Raw genomic sequence first — 23,723 nt, forward strand, 5'->3', positions numbered from 1 at the left:
CTTACATTATAAGGGGACCTTATAATTTATCAGTCTAATTTAGCTCTTCTGATTATTGCTGAATTTCTAATATCTAGCACATCCCCAAATATATGTATTTGTTAATTTTTAAAATTAGTTAATGGACAAATGAAGTGTATGTGCTGGGAGTTTTATCTGGCAAGGGTAACTACTAGCTGGATAGCTCTGTTTGGACCATGCTGTGTATCAGAAACGGTTGGCTTCCCAGACATGGAACCTGTATGGTCACACAGGACCTGCCCTCAGAAGTGCCCCATGCTTGGTTTAATATTTGCTGTCGCCATCTTGAAATTCTTTGTAATTTTTGAAAAAGGGCCTCCTCAAATTATGTAGCCAGTTCTGATCAGAGAGTGTCATCAGGAAACATAGAATTGTCAGTGCATAAACCAAAGGGTACAAACTCATGGCCCCTGGGCCCTATTGAATATTTTTGGCCCACAGAGTGGGGTTTTTTTTTTAATATAAATAAACTTTTTATTTAGAAGAGTTTTATATTTGCAGAAAAATTGCAAAGATAAGACAGAGAGTTCCACATATAACTCATCCAGTTTCCCATGTTGGGAACATCTTATGTTACATTTATAAGACATTTGTCACAAATGAGGGACTAACATCAGTACATTTTCATTAACTAAACTCCACACAGTATTCAGATTTTAGAAGTTTTTCCCTAATGCCCTTTTCCTGTTCCTGGATTCCATCCAGGATACCACATTACATTTAGTTGTCAGGTCTCCTTACACTCTTCTGAGCTGACGTTTTCTCAAACTTTACTTGTTTTTGACGACTTCCACAATTTAAAGGAGTGCTGGTAAATGTTTTGTAGAATGTCCCTGAATTTGGGTTTGTCTAATATTTTTCTCATGGTTCCATTCGGGTTACGGGTTTTGGGTCAGAAGTCCACAGAGCCGAAGTGACATCTTCCTCACATCATATCAAAGGTATATGCCAAGAACATGACTAATCAGTGATGGCATTGACCTTAGTTACCTGGCCAACGTTGTGTCTGCCAGGTTTCTCCATTTTAAAGTTACTCTTCCCACCTCCCTTTCCAACTGCACTCTTTGGAAGCAAGTCACCTGGCATACCCCACAGTCAAGGCTACGGAAAGGAGTTCCACCTTCTTCAGGGGAAAGTAACTACGTACATTATTTGGAATTCTGCTGCAGTTTGTCTGTTCCCACTTATTTATTCAATTATTTATTTCTATCAGTCTAGACTCGTGGGTATTTATTTTATACTTTCAGTTATAATCTAATACTACTCCATTTATTTTCTTGCTTAAATTCCAGCTTCGGCCTTGCAGGAGCTCTTTCAGGTTGCCTCCAGGGTCCCTTGGACACACCTCCGTTGTTGTGTTTTTATCGAGGACTCCCTTTCTTTCTTTCTTTTTTTTTTTTAATTTACTTATTTTATTTATTATTTATTTTTGGCTGCGTTGGGTCTTCATTGCTCCGCGCGGGCTTTCTCTAGTTGCGGTGAGCGGGAGCTACTCTTCGTTGCGGTGCGTGGGCTTCAGTAGTTGTGGCTCGCGGGCTCCAGAGCGCAGGCTCAGTAGTTGTGGCGCACAGGCTTAGTTGCTCCACGGCATGTGGGATCTTCCCGGACCAGGGCTCAAACTCGTGTGCCCTGCATTGGCAGACGGATTCTTAACCACTGCGCCACCAGGGAAGTCCGAGGACTCCCTTTCTTTCTGGAGCTACAAAGTGTTCTATTTCCTGCCCCAGCCCTAGAATCAGCTATTCCTCCAAGGAGCCCTGATTCCCCTTTTTGAAGAATGGTATTAGACACTAAGATCTGGACGTTGCAGGTGCTCATTGCTACCAAGGTATTTTTTAATTTTTAACATTTTAAAATTTAAAAAAATTTTAATGTAAATTAAAAATGTAATGTAATGTAAATTTTTTAACATAAAATTTAAAAATTAAGCTGTCATAGAGAGTCAACTTTTCCAGGCTGAGTTAACTATGTAAAAATAAATTACATTAAAAATAAAATGTTTTTTAAAAATTTTCAATGTTTTTAAACTACCAACATTTAACTATGAAGAGATTTCACATTAGAATCCAGACTTCCGATTCTCTTGAAAGACCAGAAGTTCTGGCAATCCTGGACCCATATTCCTGCTCAACACAGCTAAGGCTGAGACAATTTTTCTTTCCTGCATAAAGCACTCTCCAAGTTGTCACAGTCCGTGCCATTCCCTATTGTATTACAGCCAGCCTACTTGACGCTTTCATGTCCCTTTCTGACCCTTGAAGGCATTTGAATAAGTGGTTTCTGGTTAAGACCATATTCAAGTAAGTACTTTACAGATATACAGTTTAGTCCATGAATTTAGCTCTACTTTGACCCAGTGATCAGATTTTAAAGCTACATTTCTGGTTTCATCCCTAACCCACCATCTTACCTTCATTGGGTCTTACGTGCAAATGCAATGACTCACCAATTTTTCTCAGTCCCTGCCAGAACCCTTCCAGCTCAGATGGAAAGAGTCATCTGCATCCACTTGCATACTCTTCAGCCTCATGCAGGGTGGGTCTTTGCATGCAGAGTCTGCTCTGAACTTCTTTGGCAAGTTTTCCTTTCTTAGACCCTTTCTGTCTGGAGACGATCCCCCAACAGTTACACCCCTGCCTCAGATCAATTTCTTCCTTTTCCCTTTTGGCTCTGCAAAGCACCCCTCAAGTTGGGATCCAATCATTGTTCTTTCTGGATCCACGTTTCTCAAAAGAATGATTTACTTTGGCTATCTTTTCCCTCTCCCCTGCCTTCCCCAATCATGTATCCCAGGATTATTTGTTTCTCAATCAATCCTGGCTTATTTCAAACTTTAGTAACTCTGGAAAATGACCTACCTGATAGTTTTCTATTTATATGAAAATAGGTGCTTCGATATAAATATAAAATACAATTTGAGGAGGTGTCTTTCCCAGTATGGGTGAAAAGTTAATACAAAGATGCATCTGAGATCTGCTAGGTGTGAAGAGTTAAATGGGTATTAATTTTCACTGCAGCCTTATGGCCTTGGACTTGACAAGGTGAAACGTGGGCCAATAGCAGTTCCCTGGGGGATCTTTCCATAGCACAATGGTTTTCAGACTGTGACTCAAGGGCCACTGCCTGGGGACAGGAGAAGAAAGGGAACCCAAGCAGGCGAAGCTCTTCACCATCCCCACATTATATGGTCATTTGTTCAGTTATTCACTCCACAAATACTTATTGAGAACCCCCGTATTCTGGTACGCGTTCGATGCCAGGGATATAACTGTGAACAGGAAAGTGACGTTCCTCGACGCTTCAAAATTTTTATTCTAATGGAGACCAAAAGAAAAAAAAAGACAATGACAAAACAATGGTAAGTGTGATCATGGGAGAAGGACAGGGTATTATGCTACACCTAACTAGACTAGGGGTGAGGTGGGCAAGGAGGACAACCCAGAGGAAGTGATAACTTAGTTGAGGCTCGAATAACAAATGGGAGTTAGCCACACAAAGAGGGGAAGCTGAAGAAGAGAGTTTCCAGCTACCAACTCTACCATATGCGGCAACGCCCAGAAGTGAGCTAATGGATCTTAGCTCTGGAGGGCTGGGGTATTATATGCAAGTTGGGAGGATCCAGAGGTAATAATGGAGATATGCACGCATATGAAACCAGAGAGGGTCTTGCCTGCTGTGTTAAATAGCTCTGATTTTACCTCAAAGCAGTAGGAAGCTGCTTTAGAGTTTTGCGCAGAAAGGAGACCTCCTGGTTAGAGCTGCATTTCAGGAAGATCCTCCATGTGCCTGGTAGATATTGAAGAAATCCAAGAGTAAAGGAAGGAAGCTCCACTAAGGGAGAGCCACAGCCAACCAGGCAGGAGGTGATGGTGGCTTGAGCTAGGGACGTGGCAGTGGGGCTGGAGAGAAGTTTATAGATTAGAAGCTATTTGGACAAGACTTGGTATTTTGTGTGTGTGTGTGTATTTTTTGTGTGTATTTTTCTGTATTTAAAAAAAATTTATAGTTGATTTACAATATTGTGTTAGTTTCAGGTGTACAGCTTCAGATTCTTTTCTATTATAGGTTATTAGAAGATATTGAATATAGCTCCCTGTGCTATATTCAATATAAATAAATAAATCCTTGTTGTAAATCCTTGTTGTTTGTCTATTATATATATAGTGGTGTGTATCTGTTAATCCCATACTCCTAATTTATCCCTCTGCCGCTTTCCCCTTTAGTAACTGTAAGTTTATTTCCTATGTCTGAGTCTATTTCTGTTTTGTAAGTAAGTTGATTTGTATTATTTTTTAGATTCCACATATAAGTGATGTCATATGATATTTGTCTTTGTCTGACTTACTTCACTTAGGATGATCATCTCTAGGTCCATCCACGTTGCTGCGAATGGCATTATTTCATTCTTTTTGATGACTGAGTAATATTCCATTGTGTATATGTATGTGTATATACACATACATATATACATATACACCACATCTCAGACAAGACTGGGTTTTCATTGCCCTGCACATAATGGAAGAAAGATTCTGCTGGTGAATAAAGAAAAATTTTATTTGTGAAAATACTCACAACAGATCATCCACGACCAGGAGGCTGAGTCATCTGCAAACTCTGACTGGGGCTCATGATCAAAGTACTGGTCCTTCTGTCTGACCTTCCAGTTCTAATGAGGTCCATGAGCACCGTGTTCTCAGCTCACTCTATCTCATTTGGGCCATTTGATTTTCAGCAAACTCGGCAGGTCTGAACTAGCTAGAGTTCACCTTTAATGGCTTTTATTGCCAGTCCATAGTGAAGGAATGCCTTTCTCAGGTCTTCTTGGGTCTCTCTTGATGTACTTTCCACCTCCACGCCAGGACAGAGCGAGGGAAGGCAGCCAGCCAACCTGGAGATGGGGATGCGGGTAAGAAGGAGCTTCCAGCAGCAGAGAAGTGGCGCTGGGGACAGAGAGGGGCAGGTGACAGGCAGGCTCCTTTGGCTGGCTGAAACAGCACTTCCTCTGCCTCGCAAATGGTACGTCTGAGAGAATTAACAATCTGTTTAGAACGTATCCTCACTTGCTATTCTGTATTCCCTTCTTTTGGTCCAACCAGTGTGATGATGGGTCCGAGGGTAACTCGGGGTTGGGGCGAGGGGCAGCTGGGACCGGGCAGAGGGAGCTGGGGAAGAGAGTAGTAGCCAGTTTATTTCTAACCATTTGCAGCTGTCAGCTTGTTTGGGGACTTTTTTTGTTTTTTTTTTTTTCAGGCAGAGGAACAAAGTCTTGCTACACAGGATTGTTTTCCTTGGCATGGTGTACAGACACTTTCTTGAGGAATGCACTGAGATAACACAAAACATCTGCTCAGAAGAATCGGTCCTCCAAAGCTGAATTTTCATCAGCAAGAGTGTGAGGCTTCTTTAGATAAATATATATATATACGTTTTGCGGGAGGCAGGAGAATGTGGATGGAATGGGCAAGAGAATAAACTATCAGGAGAGGATTTTTAAGAAATAGGTCTGTGTTGTTAAGGTTTCTTTTCTTTCTTTCTTTCTTTTTCTTCATTGTGATCCAATTGTGTTTTGTTTTGCAAGTATTTTGGAAATGGTATGTTCTCAGCTACGCTGCCAGAGGAGGCCTGTTTTCTTTTCCCACGTGTGTGGGATGTTGTTTTTATTCATGAGCTATTGAGAATGAATGGTTTTTATGACTTGTAGAGGGATTTTCACATGCACACTCCTGGTACTGACCTCCAAAGACCAAAAGGACAGCACAGCTGCTCTCAGACAGGAGTGACAGTACGAAGGAGAAAGATGGGCATTTCTGGTTGTTGTTACTGACATGCCATTGGGGTCCCCAAGGGATTAGATTAGCCAAGGCGTTAGGCTTCATCTCGTGTCACGTGGAAGCTCCTCGGACAGTTCACACGGTGTTTCCCTATATGACCTTGGGTCCAAATCTGCTTTCCAAGAAGAGTTTGTCCTTTAGAGAAAAGGCAGCTGCATCTGTGCCGTTTCGTTTGCCCTCCCCCACCCTGGGCTCTGATGAGGAAGCACCACCTTTTAGAGCAGTAATAACATCAGCGGCCTTTTGCCGAATGCCTCTGAGAGCCTGCTGGCCCTGGGCTCTGTGTTTAATCCTCCCAATCTCACCAAATACCAGGTATAATTATCCTCATTCCTCAGATAAGGAAAAACCGAGCCTTTTAGAAGTTAGCAAACTCACTCCCAGGCAAGTAGCAGGGACGTTCCACAGCTGGAATCTGAAACCAGTGATTGACACCAGAGCCAGTCGCTTAACCAGTGTCTTCAGCCACGAATGACACATGCCTTTGGGGAAGTAAGAGCCAATATGCCCTTGTCCACCTTCGTCTTTTAACAAATTTGGCTTCTCCAGTTCTGCCAATTGGATTGGCAAGAGATGAAATGAGCCGTAAGAATCCCATCCAGCTTCCTGGCAGAGTGGAAAGAGCATAGGCTCTGGAATCAGACGGACTTGAATTCAGACCCCTTTTCATCGCAAACTAGCTCTAAACCCCGGGCCGGTCAGTCCCTGCACCTTTCTGAGCTTTGGTTTTGGTGTACGTCCGCTCTGGGCACTCATCATCCTTCTGGGAGGAGCGTGGATGCACTCCCTGCCCTCAGGGAGCGTACAGTCTGGAGGGGGTGGCAGACCTGAGCCAGTACCCACACACATCAGTGTGCAGTTACCGTCTGGGATCTGTGCTCAGGAGAGTTACAGGAGCACATGCCGGGCAACCTGAGTCTGGGGATGATGGGAGGCTTTCAGCTGAGCTCTACAGAAGGAAGAGGCATTAGCTAGGTGAACGACGGGCTGGAACGTCTGCCAGCTGCTTGTGGAACCTGGGGTGTTCTGGGGCCAGTTCTCTGGTGTCCCTGTAGACAGCCTCTGAGCCCTTACTCTCCAGAGCTCCACAGCCCAGGTTCAACCCAGTGCCGTCAGAGACGAGGTTCTCAGCCCTAAGCATCTGGCTTTCTCTCCAGAAGAAAAGAGAGAAAAACCATGAAAACAAGAATGCGTAGCAGCTAGCTTGGAAACTGCCGCCTGGGTCTTGTTTGACTTTGGGACCTCCATCTCCCATCTGTGGCCCTGTCATAGCATCTCCGCATTCTCTGAGGGACTCTCTCCTTTTGCAGCTTCCATAAAAGGGTAAAAGAAAAAAACACAAGCCATTTAGACAACTTCTTGGGTTTTTTCCAGAGGTGCCTGAAAAGGAAGGATTGAATGGGACATTTGGGGGCTAAGTGAAAGGGAGGGGAGGGGAGGGGATGAGGAAGAAAGAAAATGGATTGAAGCTCAGAAATTACTGGAATTTTTATTCAGTTCTGTTTGGGAGAAAGGATAGTTACTGAGTCAGAGATGAAAGGCAAATCCGCATGGGGCCCCAGAGAAATTATTATTCTATTCCATGCTCGATTTAGCTCTCGCACTCAACGTGGCTTGGAGATCAGAAAGTTTGCGGTTAGACACATTCATAAACTCAGCAGGGCTCTGTCAGACGCTGGTTCCCGGCCGAGTACCAGGTCCTCACCAGCAGCAGAAACGGAACCGTGAAGCTGCCTGGTCAGGCCTTCAAGAGGGGCTCCAAGCCCCCGCAGGCTCACTGCACCCTCCGCCTTCACCCCACCTCTCTGGCTGGCCTCCTCCTTGGCCCGATCGCTTAGCAAACTCTAGTCTTGCTTTGAGTCTAATTGTGGAGCAACTTCCTGCTGGAACCACATGTGAGTGATTGGTTTGGGATTCTGACCTCTGCCCAGGCATCTTGCCTGGGCTCATTCCGGAATCTGAGTTCAGCCTGGTCCCGTTTTAGGCTCACGGATCCCATTTGCAGAGACCAAGCCACATGGCCTGCCCCGAGCCATCCAGATCTATCCTTGAGCACCTAGATGTCTGTCACCTCTCTGTGAAGCTCATCTGAACACATCTTCTCATTTCGAGCCAGCTTCTTGGAGTCTGAAATTTCCCAGCTTGAATCTGAGAGTCAGGGGCTTGTGGCTCAGGGTAGGGTAGAGGAAGGGGAGGCTCTGACATCAATCGTGCTTGCAAATCATTTAGAGACCTTCTGTTCAAAGGTTGTTTTCTATAGGGATTTCCCTGGCGGTCCAGTGGTTAAGACTCCGCGCTTCCATGGAGGGGGCACGGGTTCGATCCCTAGTCTGGCAAGTTCCGCATGCTGCATGGCATGGCCAAAAAAAACAAAACAAAACAAAAAAGCCTCTCTAACCTATTCCAAAGGTTATTTTCTATATGATCAATACATATCTGTCTGAGATTATTTTCGGAAGGTTTGTCTGGGTTATTATAAGACTAGTCAAAGTTTAACTCCAAATCCTTCAGATATGCAATCTATTTCAGTTATGACTCCTGGTTAATATTGTCTGGCATTAACTTTCTAATTGAGTACAGTGACTGAAAATTAACTATCACCACCCCCCCCCCGAAAAACTATATTGAAAGGTAAAGAAGGGAGGTTTTAATGATAAAAAAAGGAGTTTCAGATTCTTTCTTCCCACCCCCTAGGCTAGATGAAAATGTTCTTCATCTCAGAGCTCTCCTCCATAGAAGAGCATTGTGTAGCCTTCCATGCCAGGACCATACCAAGACTCTGGCAAAAAGCTATCATTTCTGCCGTAGGCTTTTTTCCTCCCCCAAGTAGGCGATGATGGATTCACATCTTGACTAAATAAGATCACTGCTCTCTTATGATTCAGCTTTGAATGATGAGTGTTCCCTACCTAGCCCTGTGCCAGGTGCTTTTAAAGATAGAATCAAAGTATAAAACAGTCCCTTTGTTCAGGGAACTTACAGTAATACAAGACATAAATATGAGAAATTTGTAGAAAATAATGCAAAGCCAAATATCATCCAGGGCTTAATTGAGTACCTACCACTCTAAATTCTTTGCAAGTTCAGGATTGATGGATTAATACCAAGACTGCCCTCCTGAAAATAAATATGCAGGAGGAATTTAATCCCAAAGTATGTTACAAAGAACATTTGGTCCATGAGATACTAAAACTAACAGTGCACGAGAGTGCTTCCTATCTGCAAAGTATTAGCAAAGCCTTTTACGTGTGTGTATTTAATCCTCACAACAACCCCCTGAGCTACAGATAACATAAATATCCCTGTTTCTTTCGAGTTGGGGAAACTGCAGCTAAGAGATACTAAGCCATTTGCATATGGTTGCCTTGTTAATAGGTAGTAGAGCCAGAAACGAAACCTGGGAAGTCTGATTACAGACTGTTTTAAACCAATAGCTATTACGGGAAAAAGGAGGTTCCAGAGTTAAATAGGACTTTTGGCTACAGGAATTCTCAGATCCTTTACTATGCTTAGGTATATTGCAAACATTTATAAAAGCAGCATTTTGACAAGTATACCTGACCTCGTGATCCTCTTTTTTTAGCCAAGGATCTCCCAGAATTAGGCATTTTTAACACAGACCTTGGGAAGTACAAAAGTGGAGGGTCCCCAGTATCATATGTATTCAAAGAAGCAGAAGGGACAGAAGGACGGGGTTGGATACAGTCCTGAGCTGGGTCATTGGTGCCCCGTGGAACACATAGACTGCCCTCTGCCCAGAGCCTTGCACGTTCTCCTCAGTTTCAGGCTGCCATGATAACAAGTCCAGTGTCCATTTGAGATGGTTCATTAGCCTTTCGTTCTTCCTACTGTTAGCCTGCATTTATCGAAAACAAACAAACATTTTTTTGAGCTTCTTCTGCAAGCCAGGTACTGAGCTCAGTGGAGGTCAAAAAATGGTCATCTTAACAGTGAGGTTCTCTGTGCCATGGAGCTGTAACTGCAGGACGCCAAAGAAAGGGCCTGAGTTGTCGGAGCCAAATCTCTACTCTACATCCTTTTATCTGTGGGGACAGGCAAACACTTTAGCTGAACTAAGCCACAGTTACGTTAAAAAAAAAAAAGAAAATTACTGAAATAATAATATCACTGCTCAGGATTTCACTGGGAATAAATGACATCACACATACACATATCAGGCCTCTCTCAGGGTTCATTTTTCTGTGGCTATTTAATGGAGATTAGATACTTCTTACCGGCACCATGAAGACAAGAAACCCTCAGATAAATTAATTTTCATGAACTGGTCCCTCTGGAGCCTGTCAGGGAAAGGAGTAGATCAGCACTGAGTCTTACCTTGTCTTGCTGCCATGAGGCCAGTTACACAGGATGAGAGTTCCAGGGTCCACCAAAGTGGTGGACATCCAGAGGGGTGATCTCTTCCACTTCCCACCTTCTGACGGTTTATTTAAAGTTTTCACACACACACACAAATCTGAACACTTAGAATGCAGAAGAGAAAGGGAGAAAAGGGCTAAGATAGTATACAAACTGTAAAATTGGACCCTGAACCATCAATAATATTGAATGAATTTCCCAAATGCCACACAGCTTTCTTATTCTTAACCCCACACTCTATGAGCTGGGATTTTATCTCTGGTTTAGCAGAGAACCCACCAGGGTTCTTAGGCTCCCTACGAATCCAGCCTAGGACTTCTCAGCTTCCCAAGTTGGCCTGGGGGTGACTATGGTGCATGCTGAGCATGTCCTGACTTGAACCATTTGCAGTGTTCACTTTTGAAGAATGAATTACATGTAAGGAAGGGGATGGTGGAAGAGTCAGGGCCAACTTAGCAGCCAGAGCCAAGAGATCTGAGGCTGGGCTCCTTCCTACCCAAGGAGTTCAAGTGGGAAATAACAAAAGTAGGGCTTCATCTCAAAGTTCCCACCAAGTGCCATGTACATTACAGATACTATTATAAGAACCCTAGAAAGTAAATGTTTTTCTCCATTTTGTAATGAAGTAGAGTGATGAAGTCACTTGCCTATACAGCTAGTAAGTTACAGGGCTAGGATTTTAATCTAGGTCTTCTAGACTCTAAAACCAGCTCTTCTCTATACTATGAAGATCATTCCCAGCCATAGCCCAAATGCAAGAGGCAAGAGCAAACCAAGTTCAAGGCCAAAGACAAGGCCAGAGACCAGGTGTGGAATGGAGGGCAGAGCCAAGAGCTCAAAGCTGATCAGACGTAGGGACTTGGGGGGTGTGGGGGAATGCAGATTGGGGACACTCTAGAGGGACCCAACAAGTGCCATGAACATCCTTGGTGTGTCCAAGATCTTGCGTTACCTTCAGTCAGTGTGTGGGGTGTGGGCGCCAGCTTTAAAGGTCAAGCAGACGAACTGGCACAGCTGAAACCCCCCATCCCTGTGTCCCCTAGCAGCTGGTGACGTGAAAGGTGAGTGCCCCTGGGGGGATTCAGGCCACCCAGGAAGGAAGGGCTTGGGAGCTGGAAGTGTGTGCAGAGTCCCAGAGCAACATCTCCAGATTTCAGGGTAGTGGGTACTCATGGGCTTTGGAGTTAGACAATCCTGGGTCCAAACCCCTCCACTATTTGCCAGCTGCATGCCCCGGGGAAGCTACTTAATTTTCTGAGTCTGTTTCTTCATTTATGAGATGGAAACAATAATAGTACCTAGACTTGTTACATGCTCAGTAAAGGTTGGCTTTACTCTTAGTCCCAGGTCCATGGTCTAAGGCACCAGCAGAGAAAACACATCTCTCCTTGGGGCCTCAGATTATTAGCTGACCTCTTAGTACCTCGGATCTGTGGCTCCCAAGGGTGTGGACTTTTTTCACCCTTCTCTCCTCACCCCTTTCCTTTTTTAGAATTATATTTCTGTGCCACCAAAGAGTAATCTTTAGATGCCTCGTTGCATTCAGCAGTTAAGCTGTGCTTTTATCCTTGGCAGAGAGAGTCACACTCCAAACATAACCAGATCTGTTAGATTTTAGAATCAGGCTGACTTGGTCCAAATCCCAGCCCTGCCACTGTTTACCTAAGTGGCCTGGAGCAAGTTAATCTGTGTTTGGTGTTATTCATCTGTGATACAGGACTAGTAAAACCTACATCCCAGACAGGTTGCCAAAGTAACACATGCCACCTCTGCTGTTGTCTCCATATGGTTCCAGGACTCCCCTTCTGATGGGAACATAATCAACACTTGAATATGGATAATGGGGGATTCCATCACCTCTGGATCTCAGGCTTCTTTGAAGCCTCTAGACCTTCTCCCAGCCTGGCAGCAGTGGTTTTCACTGCCCACCCCCCACTTCAGCAGAGAAAACCACCCATCCGCTCTCGGTGGGGGGCTGCCCTCCACCTTTGGCCAGCTTTACATCACCCCACCCCCAAACCCCAGCATCTGTTGCCCAGACAGTCAGCTGCCAAGCTGTGCCCAAGTCTCTCTCTGGGTTCATTTGATATGTTGCCACTTTGTTTTGGAAGAAAAGCCAATATCAGTGCCGGACCCTGGGGAGGCAGATTCCTGCCTCTGCCAGCTGCCAGCTGTGTTCTGTCGCTCATCCTGCCCTCGGTGTTCCAGGTGATCCCGTTACAGAGTGTCTCTCACCAGACAGCTGCCACTGGGACCCTGTGGAGGCATGGACGGCAAAACTCCAGGCTTCCTGGGGACCAGGGACATGCCCTGAGCGCAGCTCTGCAATTCTGCCGAAAGGCTGGTGGTCATGTCTGCCTTTTCCTGATAAGGGTAATTACTTGCCTTATAACAACAGCTAGATGCTCCAGATCTACAAAGCAGAGAGCGGGGCAGGGGAGGTGTCATTCCCTTTAGCAAGCGCTTACTCTGTCCTGGGCACTGTAGGAGGGTTTTAGTCATGCTGACACTCCTGGCCATGCAAAAAAGGCCTTGTTTTGACTCCTCCTTAACTGACAAAAAAACAAAAGTCACAGGGGTGTCACTTCTAATCCTCAGGACAATTGGCAATTTTACCTGCATCCTACATATGGAGAAACTGAAGCTCAGAGAGGTTAAATAACTTGTCTGTGGTCCTATGGCTGGAAAAGGAGCAGAATAGGAATTCAAGGCTATTTAACTTTGGAATCCTTGACGTCACTACTTAAGAACAGTGTAAATGCCAAGAGTTTAAGCAGTGTCTGAGAGGCAGAAAGGAAGTGGGCTTGGGATTCTATTTGTTGCTCTGACCAAGCTGGGAGTAGTGGTCATCAGACAGGAAATCTGGGTGATTCCTCTGCCCCCTCACCCAGTCTGTGTTATGAAGAACAACCCCCAACTCTTACCTTCCTCAAGGAGATGAGGTGACAATAAGTGTAATGTGAAGTTTCCATGAAGTTTTGTTGCATTTGCCCACCTCAAAAACAGTGTATCTCAGAAAAAGTTTGGATCAGAATTTGCAAACTGGTAGTCTGCAGGCCGAGTTATCCTGGGAAGATGTTTTGTTTTGACCTGCGGTATTTTTTCTTTTTTAAATGTCAGGTTAATTGCTATCATTTTAAAACTAGAACTCCAGATAGTTCATATAGAACCCCAGATTTCTGAATTATCTTGCGAAACCAGATCTCGCAGCCCCAGGCCTCTGTCGCCATCTGACCACCACTGACTGAGTTGTGCAGCGGCTGCTTCCTTTGATGAGAAAGAGCTTTCTAATTTGCTGCAGTCCTCACCGCTCCCTATTACTCTGTGTCAAGGAGTGCCAGTCTCCCTGGATCATCGCCCTCCTTCTACCAGTTTTCTTATATTAGAGATAAGAAGAAAAAGAACTTTCTTGGGCTCTAAAAAGTGGGAAAAGTAAAAAAGCAAGAAGGGAGAGTGCCTGTTTCTATCTAAAAATAAATATTTCTGCGTGTTTATCTGCACCAAAAAAGATATAACCAAAGAAACAAACCTGGCCCTCTTTGTTCATTTTTTTTGGTCTTTTCGTGGGTGTTGGTGTTTGAATTTAACACCGTTTTAGCCACTTTTTCAGACAATGTCCAATGCAGCTGCCCACACAGAGCCAGGCATCTGCAGGCTGGCCCAGAAGCCCGGGTCCAGGACTGTTCTCCAGCCTCACACGTGTGCTCGGGGCCTGCCAGAGCTTCCCCATCATGGCTTTGTTCCCTTTTTCCCTTTCTCTAGGTGTTCCCTTCCCGAAGAACTTCCTGCAGATCTGCAAGAAGATCCTATGCCGCCTCTTCCGGGTCTTCGTCCACGTCTACATCCACCACTTCGACCGGGTCATTGTGATGGGCGCGGAGGCCCACGTCAACACCTGCTACAAACACTTCTATTACTTCGTCACTGAGATGAACCTCATAGACCGCAAGGAGCTGGAGCCCTTGGTAAGTGTCACTGTGCAGTGGCGGCACCCAGCTTCCCCCAGGAGCTCAGCCACTTGTCACAGAACACTGCCTCGCCCGTGCAAACTGATGGCCAGCTCCTAACCAGAGGATTGCAGAGTTGAACAGGAGTTAGAGGTCAGCTAAAGGGCAGGAGATGCCAAGATGTGCACGGCCATCAAACAGAGGTCTTACATTTCTCCCTGGGATTGCCATGGTTTGGGCCAGAGGAAGTAGCTTTAATTCTCAGCTCCAAAACCAGTCACCTATTCACTTAACCCCTTAAATGGGCATCTTTGAGCTCTATGTCATCTCTTAGACTGTTTTCCAAAGAAGGTAAGAAACGTTTCTTCAGTCAGTGAATAAATGTTCAGCACCTACTGGGTGGCACCTGCTAGATACACAAAGTCAAGTTAAACTATTTTTGAGTAGCTTTTACTCCAGAGATATAGAGAGAGGTGGGCCCAAGATGAGAATACAGTATCATGGGGACTTTGCTTTTCATACTGAATCTCCTGCAATGCAGTTTTAATGGAATATATGAGAATCCAGAACACTTGGTTAAAAAACTTTACTATTATTGTTTAAGTGAGTGGGGAGTCCTTTCATTTGCTTTATAGGCTATCTTTACAGTAGGACTCAGACTGTGCTTTGGAAGTCAAGGGCCCCTAAAAACCCTACATCTTTTGTGACATATATCATACTATGGTACCCTCATCACAGCTATCCCTAGCAACTCTATCTAGTACCGTCTTATCCAGTATAATCAGTGCTTTATCGTAAAATCATGCTTTTTTCCTGAAACAGTTAAAAGTGGTAGTTTTGCTAAATATAAGTGACAGAGCAACTAAATTTCATCCAACTCCATTTGAACAATGGCCTGAGCACAGGGGCCAGACCGGTCTTTTGCTAGCCTGTCTTCCTTTCTCTTGATGTACATGTTTTTAAATTATAGGTTTTTAAAATTATTTATGTATGGTGAGGCCAACAGATCAAGAGATGACTGCCAAAGCAGCTCTACTCCAATAAAAATGAATTAAAAAAAAAAAAAGAGATGACTGCCATTGAAAAGAGAGTTTGTTTTACTCACAGATCCCAAGAGAAGGGGGTATACCACAGCATGAGGACCACATGGGGAAGGATGCAGACTGGTCAGGAAAAACACGGGCAGGAGCCTTTGTTGTGGTTTCCCTGGGAAGGAATGGGCGAGGCAGTGTAAGAAGGCTAAACATGGACTGATTTGAGTAATTTCAGCAGGTTCTGGGGCAGGGGGTCTGCCCCTAGCTGGTCACCTGGTGCTATGGTGATTAGGGCCAAGGGATTTTAGCCCTAAGAGTAAGAGGCCATAGCGGAGGTGGTTGGGGGAGTGGGTTCTGGATTGGTCGGTTTTTATTGATTGGTGAGTAAACAGCTCAGGGACGAGTTGTCTACTATCTCTAGAAATTGGTCAACCCTGGAAGGGGCCATCCCTCCATTTTCAGCAAGGCCCCAGATATTAAAGAATCAAAACACAAAAACCAAAAGACATGTTTAATACAGTAGAGTGCCTGTATCTGGCAAAGAAGATGTTGGGGAATTTTATATATCACCCTCAGAGTTTCTCAACTTGAAATCTATAATTACGCTTTGAGAATACACGGCAAAAAAACACATTTTTTCTGTGTGTCACTCAAGAGTTGTGGAACAAAGCAAGACTCGCTGGGTACAAGTGAGATATATCATTGGCTAAAGCATTTATTTTCTTGATGTTCTTTTGCAACCACTTTCTAGAAAGCTCTTGGCAAGAACTAAGTTGTCTCTGAATTCAGTTGGACGAGTAGTGTGGAAAGAAACTAAAACATATCATGGTGAGGTTTTGCTCATTTGTCTTGTATAAGGGCTGTTGTGGGTAAACAGAAAAGGTTGTGCAAACAGCAAAAGGGAGTTAAAGGCCTGAAAGGAGCTGATAAAGCTAATTTCAGAAAATGTTAAGGACAGAGTGGATAGGGGCAGGTGAACGAAGAGGGTGGAGAAAGCACTCTGATCTCCAGGAGAACATGGGTCCTGCTTCTGGGGAGTTTGGTTCAGTTGCTTTCAGTTGACATGTTCAGGTGGAGGGGAGACACCTTCCCTAAAGGTCCACTGGAAGGAAGAGGCTCTCCTCAGCACTCAAGTTTGGGTTTCTCTGAGTTAAAGGAGCAGAAACATCTGATGGAGAGAGCTGAATGTTCATTTCTTCTCTACGTACAGAAGCATGAAGGCCATTGTAGGACTAAGCCGAGTGTAAGTTAACAAGTAGAGAAAGCCTTCCTTTGCCGTCAGAGCACTCTCAGTTACAGCGGACCCTTGAACAACATGGGTTTGAACTGCACAGGTCCACTTATACGCTGTATACTGCATTACTGCACCATCCAAGTTTGGCTGAATCTGTGGATGCAGACCCGTAGATACAGAGGAAACTCAGTCATGGAGGGCCCAACTATAAATTATACTCAGATTGTCAATGGCATGGAGGGTCGGGGCCCCTTACCCCCATGTTGTTCAAGGGTCAACTGTATTTTCTACAACTGAAGAAGGGCCCCAGGGGTTCTAACACCTGGCAGTACCGGGAACTGACTTGAAGTCTGAGTCACAGAAAGGGCTGGAAAAACCCAGTTATTCTATCAATAGATAAGAGCCTGTTTCGGGGGATGGGGAACAAACTATGCTTGGATTAACCAGGAATTATAACAGTAGGTGTGAGCAAGAAGGGATATCATTTTTTTTCCCAGAAGCTTATAGTTCTTTAAATTTTGCTTGAAACAGCCTACCTTTATGTTTTGTTAATTTTAATTACAGGGAGATTAATTTCAATGCTTGTACATATTAATAACAAGTGCTTTTAATGCTTGACTGTCTGAAATTATGTATTCATTTTACACAAATCAAAACCTATAAAGTAACAGAAAAAGATATTGAGAATGTTTCTGAAGACAGTCATTATCTTAGCACAGTTCAATGTCCACTAAGAATATTGCACTGGTGGATTGTTATTACTGAAATGAGCACTTTCAACATTGAAAGTGCTGGAATACCTAACTTCCAAGTCTACTATTGCAGTGCTGTAGTATTAAAATCAGTCATATTATATCAAATCAATACATATGTATTTGATTTGCATATATCAAGTACCCTATATATGCAAGGCAAGTTACTCAGATGTTCTAATTGTATGAGAAAGATAAGCTTTTGAGAATTGACGAATGCAGTCTAAAAAAATATAAAATAATGACTGTCACTCATCTTTGGTCCTTGAAGGATGATGAAGAAGTCAGGCATTTGGCTTCCTGTTCTAGTACCTTCTTTAGAATCTAATGCAGCTAGGGGCCAGAAGGGCAGCACTTGTCAGGCCAGTTTCCTTTTGAGCATCAACAGCTCCAGAGTTGCTACACCTCCAGTGGGACATTCCCGATGTCATGCCTTGGGATTCCACAGTGTAGGATGCAGAAGCCCCACCTCACGTTTCTCTCCGCCATGTTCCCGCCACGCACAGCCATGCTCCTCAACCTGCCCTGTTACTTTTGTCTGATGTTGGCTGAGTGCCCAACACACTGGTTGTGTTGAGGGTACAGCACCCCACAAGGGCAGGAGACACAAGGCTCAGACTCTCTGGGTTCGAACCCTGGACCCTTCATTCACTAACTCGCGATTTCGAACAAGGTTTTTCAAAGCCTCATTTTACTCATTTGTAGGATAGGTATAATAATAGAATTGTAAAAACTAAATGGGTTAGTCATACGATAGGTGCTTAAGAAATGTGGGCTGTTAAATGAGATAACGAATGGACAGTGGCTGTCCTATAGTAAGCAGAGGTACCCTAATTCTCCCTTCCCCAGCTCCCATGGCCTTTTGCCATTTGGGGATCCCCTAGGTAGCCTTGTAGCAGATATAGTTCATTGTATTTGTATTAGTGTCTCCCACAGGATTGTCAACTCTTTGAGGGCTGGGAGTAAACGGGACATATGCTTGTATTGCCTATGTTGCCAAGTACCTAATAAATGCTTAGTGTGTTTTTTGAATCCGGAAGAGTACTTTGAGGATGATCCCCATTCAAAGGGATTACACACTAGTCATTCCTTCTTTGGTGCCACCTTCATCTCAGAACGTGCCTGCAGACCTCCACTTATCCACAGTTGGAAATAAAGCTTCATGCTATCGGATTAGCAGTAGAGATTAAAAGCAAAATAAGGTGCAGAGCAGTAAAGGGACGCATCCTCAGCCTCAGGCCTGACAGAGAAAGCTGGGACCCCGGCTCCGTCAGTTCCCTGCTCCAGATTCCAACTACATCACCTAGGAGGATGTTGAATGCTCTCACACTGTGTGTCCTGGTGGGCCAGGTGTACAGTGACCAAACCTCCCAGATTTAGCACAGAAGAATCCCATGTCTCGGGAAAACTCTGCTCCTGGCAAACGGGGACAGTTGGTCACCCTATCAGGCCTCTGAGGGGGGATACAGCTTGGAATTCAGAAGCTGGGAAGAGGTCACCCTGACAGCCCAGTGAGGAAGGCCAGCACGTCCATCTGTCCACAGGGTTTGCCTCATGGCTCCCGTTGGGACCTGCTGGTCAGCAGCAGCCTGGGAACCCAGAGAAATACATGATTTCATTTGGTCTCCAACAGGGAGGCGGAGGCTGGAGCATTGACAGACACAGACGTGACAAATGATCTATTTTTCATGTAAATGCAACAGCTGAAGATGACTTGAACTCGAGCAAGTTCACAGTTGGAGAAAATGAGCCCAAATGATAATTAGCAAATGGGCCAGGCCCTGATTGAATAAGCAGGCTGCTGTTGGCCCTGGGCAGCCTGGGAGTCAGCTGACAGAATGGAGCTAATCAGGATTATCATTAGCAAGCACAGAGAGCAGCAGTATTTTGTTAGCCTTTCACTAAAAACAAAAGCAGATTCAGAGGGCTGTTAGCGATACAGAAGCTGGCGAATAAAGAGCAGATGAGGGAGGAGGAGGAGGAGAGAGGTTGGCGAGGCAGGGGAGGAAAGACAGGAGAGTCCTTGTTCACCCTAAGGCACCTGCTGACCCCTGGGTGACCTTAGTCCAGCAGTTTCACCTTCTCTCTCCAGGGATCCATTTCCTTATTTCTAACAATGAAAGTGATTATACCATCACCTAGCTTGTAGAGGTGCTGCCATGAAACCAAATGTTAGCACAGGGCTGTTCGGTTACCTTATAGCAGGGCACTTGGGCCATAGGAGCTTTTTAATTAAGTCAGTGTTTCTCATTAGGGCTCCACACACCAGCTGCATCAGAATGTCCTGGAAGTGGTATTTTAAAATGTGTGTACCCGGGCCTCACCCTGGATACACCAAATCAGAATTATTGAGGTTAGTGCCTAGTACCAAGCACCCTCGGTCTGCATCTCAAACTTCAGTGTGCATATGAACCACCTTGGCATCTCGCCAAACTGCAGCTTCTGATTCAGTACCCCTGATTGCAGTGCAATTCATTTTGCTCCCAGGTGATGTCAATGCTGCTGGTTCCCAGACCACTCTCTCAGGGGCACGACTCTACATGACAATTACTCTCAAATTTGAAAATTACTATTGTTAGCACATCATCCCTTCTTCTTCTCTAGGATTGGGGGGTCAGCTCAGTGAGGTGGGAAAGTAAAGCAAAGAAGAAAAATCTACGGATCAGCACCGGCCAAGAGTATTCCTCAAAATGTCAGTCCCGAGTAATCAGTGAAAACAGTTTTTCTTTTCCTGATCAAATGAGTTTTCGAAATGCTACATCATCTCCACCCCTGAAGACTCACGATGGACAATCATAGATCAAAGGCCTTGCGAAGTCATCCAGTGAAGAAACGGGTTCGGTTTTGTGTAGCGCCCCCTGCCCCCCATTTAGCTGCGTTTGGCTGCTGAAATCTTTTTTCTTTTGTCATCACTCACTGACATCTTATGGAGATTGTGATCTGTGGAACAAAGCGGGGACAGTACTATTCAGCTCTGTGATGTGTTTCTGGATTTTGAGTTTTCCCTCCGTGCCTCCACCCCGGCCCCAGCCGTACACTCCCCACTGCTGCATGGGGTGAGGAAGAAAGAAGCCTTGGAGAGGGAGATGGGAAGGAAGTGAGACTCCTCATATGGGAGGGCTTCACGGAAAGAAAAGTAACTCAGCCTCGTTCATCTTCGCTCCTCAACCCCTCCCACTTCCCTGTATGACACCCCATCACTGAGTGTTTACCGTGTGCCTGGCATGCACACGTTTTCAAGAAATAAAGGTTAGCTCCATTTCTTGAGTTCCAGGTGTTCCCTTACATTCTTCACGTAAATTGTTTCCTCTGTTCCCCACACTTATTACCTTTACTTCAAACAGGTGTGGTGGGCAGTTTCTCAACCTCCCTCGTTATTCTCGTTACTGACATCTTATCACGCCCAAGCTTCCCCTCCTCCCCCAGTTTGTAGGCAGTGCCTGCTGGCTAATGATTGAGGTTCATGCACCAAATGATTTTAGGCTTCAGCACCAAAACCACTACTTGAAAAATGGGTACTTTAGGGCCAGATGGAAGAACAACAGTTTGCAGACCAAAGACTTGGAAAGCCTTGCCTCATAAAGACCCAGCACAGCCCATCTAAGCCCAGGTATATGATGACCTTGCGTTCCCATAGGAGGTGGCCAGGTCATGCCCACGCTTCCCTTGGAGACGCTTGGGTGAGTGCAGTAGCCAGGATTGGCCAGAGCAGGTCAGGACTGTGAAAAGAAGCAGAGCCTGTCACATGAGCCAGAGCTGCTCCCCCAAATAGCCAGCAATGAAGAGCCATTGTGGGGCTTTTGAAAGGATCTTTTCTTTTGAAACACCATCTGTGCAAAGGCCTCTGGGCTGCTTCTTGTCAGGCGGGTTCTTTCACTTCCAGCCAAATGGTTCCAACATGGACACAGGCATTGAAGAAGAAAGAGCTTCAGCCTGTGAGTCTGAAGCCTGGCAGTTTGGCCTTTACAAGGATGCTTCCACTATTATGTTACCACATTCGTTGTCTGATGCTGAGCAAGGCATTTAATATCTCTGGACCTCAGTCTTCCATATTATGAACAAGATCATATCAAGAGTCCCCCCAGCTTGACTTACTGAGACTATGATCTTTGACATGGTGTGTCAACAGCCTTATTGTCTTTGGTCCAAGGTGACTTTCCTTTTTGCTTAGTGAGGCCTTCATGAATTAAAGCCCACCATGCCAGCAGAGTGGGTATACCTGGCACAGAGGGTCGCTGGAGTTGAGTTTGCATTCGTGGGACTTTGTCAAATTAGGTGGTGTGTGTGTGTGTGTGTGTGTGTGTGTCTGTCTCCAGCATGGCATCAGCTGGGGGTGGTTGTTCAGGGCAACCAAAATGCCCAGGACTGAGTGGGAGAGCCTACCAGAGACCATTTTGGGAGCTTTGGCAGACATATTTTAAAGTGTCAATTTGAAAAATAGCAAAGGAATGTGGGATTATTTTCAATGAACTGCATTGTGCTGCGTTAGCGGGAATGGAGCAAAATCAGCTGCATGTCTTTGTGAGTTCTACTTATTCATCTTTTGCTGATGTCCAGTGAGCTTTTGCTTCTGGTTTGTACGATGGGAGATGATTGGTTTTTGTTTTGGGGTTTTGTTTTGTTTTTTAACTGGGTCAGGGGTGAGATGTGGTCTGCTTTATTTCAGGGCCTAAAATATAATCAATTAGAGTTGAATACGATGCCCACGGGAAAATCACAACACATAATATTAAGTAATAAAAACAAGATTCAAAACCGTATTGGAAAATCACTCTAATCATATGTCTGTCTATTAGTATGTCTACTAGACTCATCTAATCATAGATGAGAAAGGAAATATGGCAAAAAGAGTCAAGAGGGGCTTCCCTGGTGGCGCAGTGGTTGAGAGTCTGCCTGCTAATGCGGGGGACACGGGTTCGAGCCCTGGTCTGGGAGGATCCCACATGCCGCGGAGCGGCTGGGCCCGTGAGCCACAACTGCTGAGCCTGCGCGTCTGGAGCCTGTGCCCCGCAACGGGAGGGGCTGCGATAGTGAAAGGCCCGCGCACCGCGATGAAGAGCGGTCCCTGCACCGCGATGAAGAGTGGCCCCCACTTGCCGTAACTGGAGAAAGCCCTCGCACGAACCGAAGACCCAACACAGCCAAAAAAAAAAAAAAAAAAAAAAAAGAGTCAAGAGTAGTTCCCTCTTGGTGGAATTATGGGTGATACTTTTGTATATGTGTCTATTTGGACTTTTCAAGTTTTCTGTAACAAACATGCATCACTTTTATAATAATCAGAAAAATCAAACCTTATGCTTTAAAAGGCCTTACCAACAAAGACCAAAGCTAAACATGACAAGTGGCCTGTGTGCCCAGGACCAAGGGTTTTGAGTGAGCTCTTTCCTGTCTCTGGCCGTGCCCTCTCCTTCCCCTTCTCAGAGCTGTGGTGATAGAGATGCTCAGAGGAACAAGGTAGTCTGCAGGTGACAGAGATGCTCAGCGGAGCAAGGTGGTCCACAGGTGACAGGGATGCTCAGAGGAGCAAGGTGGTCCACAGGTGACAGAGATGCTCAGAGGAGCAAGGTGGTCCGCAGGTGACAGAGATGCTCAGAGGAGCAAGGTGGTCCGCAGGTGACAGAGATGCTCAGAGGAGCAAGGTGGTCCGCAGGTGACAGAGATGCTCAGAGGAGCAAGGTGGTCCGCAGGTGACAGAGGTGCTCAGCGGAGCAAGGTGGTCCGCAGGTGACAGAGGTGCTCAGAGGAGCAAGGTGGTCCGCGGGTGACAGAGATGCTCAGAGGAGCAAGGTGGTCCGCGGGTGACAGAGATGCTCAGAGGAGCAAGGTGGTCCGCGGGTGACAGAGGTGCTCAGAGGAGCAAGGTGGTCCGCGGGTGACAGAGATGCTCAGAGGAGCAAGGTGGTCCGCGGGTGACAGAGATGGTCAGAGCAGCAAGGTGGTCCGCAGGTGACAGAGATGCTCAGAGGAGCAAGGAGGTCCGCGGGTGACAGAGATGCTCAGAGGAGCAAGGTGGTCCGCAGGTGACAGAGATGCTCAGCGGAGCAAGGTGGTCCGCAGGTGACAGAGATGCTCAGAGGAGCAAGGTGGTCCGCAGGTGACAGAGGTGCTCAGCGGAGCAAGGTGGTCCGCAGGTGACAGAGATGCTCAGAGGAGCAAGGTGGTCCGCAGGTGACAGAGGTGCTCAGCGGAGCAAGGTGGTCCGCAGGTGACAGAGATGCTCAGAGGAGCAAGGTGGTCGGCAGGTGACAGAGGTGCTCAGAGGAACAGGCTAGCGTTGGTGCATCCCTTTTGTGAATGTAGTTGGAGGCGGATGTGCACAATCACATGGGCTAAACAATTAAGCTTTCCCTGGATATGGGGTGATCGCTCCTGGAGTGGGGAGTTCAGCATCTTTGTAAACACTGAGGTGATGTTATCTTTATAATAGGTAACACTTTTTTTTCATTTTGAAGCCTCTGTTTTAAGTGGGCAGATCTAAAGTACATGACGAAGTCTGTGGATCACTCACATGGAACGCATCCAGC

At 45.5% G+C, this 23,723-nt stretch overlaps 1 protein-coding gene across 4 annotated transcripts in view; it reads left to right on the top strand.

The window, feature by feature from the left end:
* MOB3B (MOB kinase activator 3B) overlaps positions 1–23,723 on the top strand; it is a 239,842-nt gene that overhangs the window by 165,285 nt on the left and 50,834 nt on the right. For all 4 annotated transcript variants that reach the window (XM_057548769.1, XM_057548768.1, XM_057548767.1 and 1 more), the window contains one exon: positions 13,995–14,197. In XM_057548769.1, the coding sequence (XP_057404752.1) occupies positions 13,995–14,197 (203 nt within the window). The remainder of the gene's footprint in view (positions 1–13,994; positions 14,198–23,723) is intronic.

Source organism: Balaenoptera acutorostrata, chromosome 6, assembly GCF_949987535.1.
Source record: "Balaenoptera acutorostrata chromosome 6, mBalAcu1.1, whole genome shotgun sequence".
In the NCBI taxonomy this organism is placed as follows: Eukaryota; Metazoa; Chordata; class Mammalia; order Artiodactyla; family Balaenopteridae; genus Balaenoptera; species Balaenoptera acutorostrata.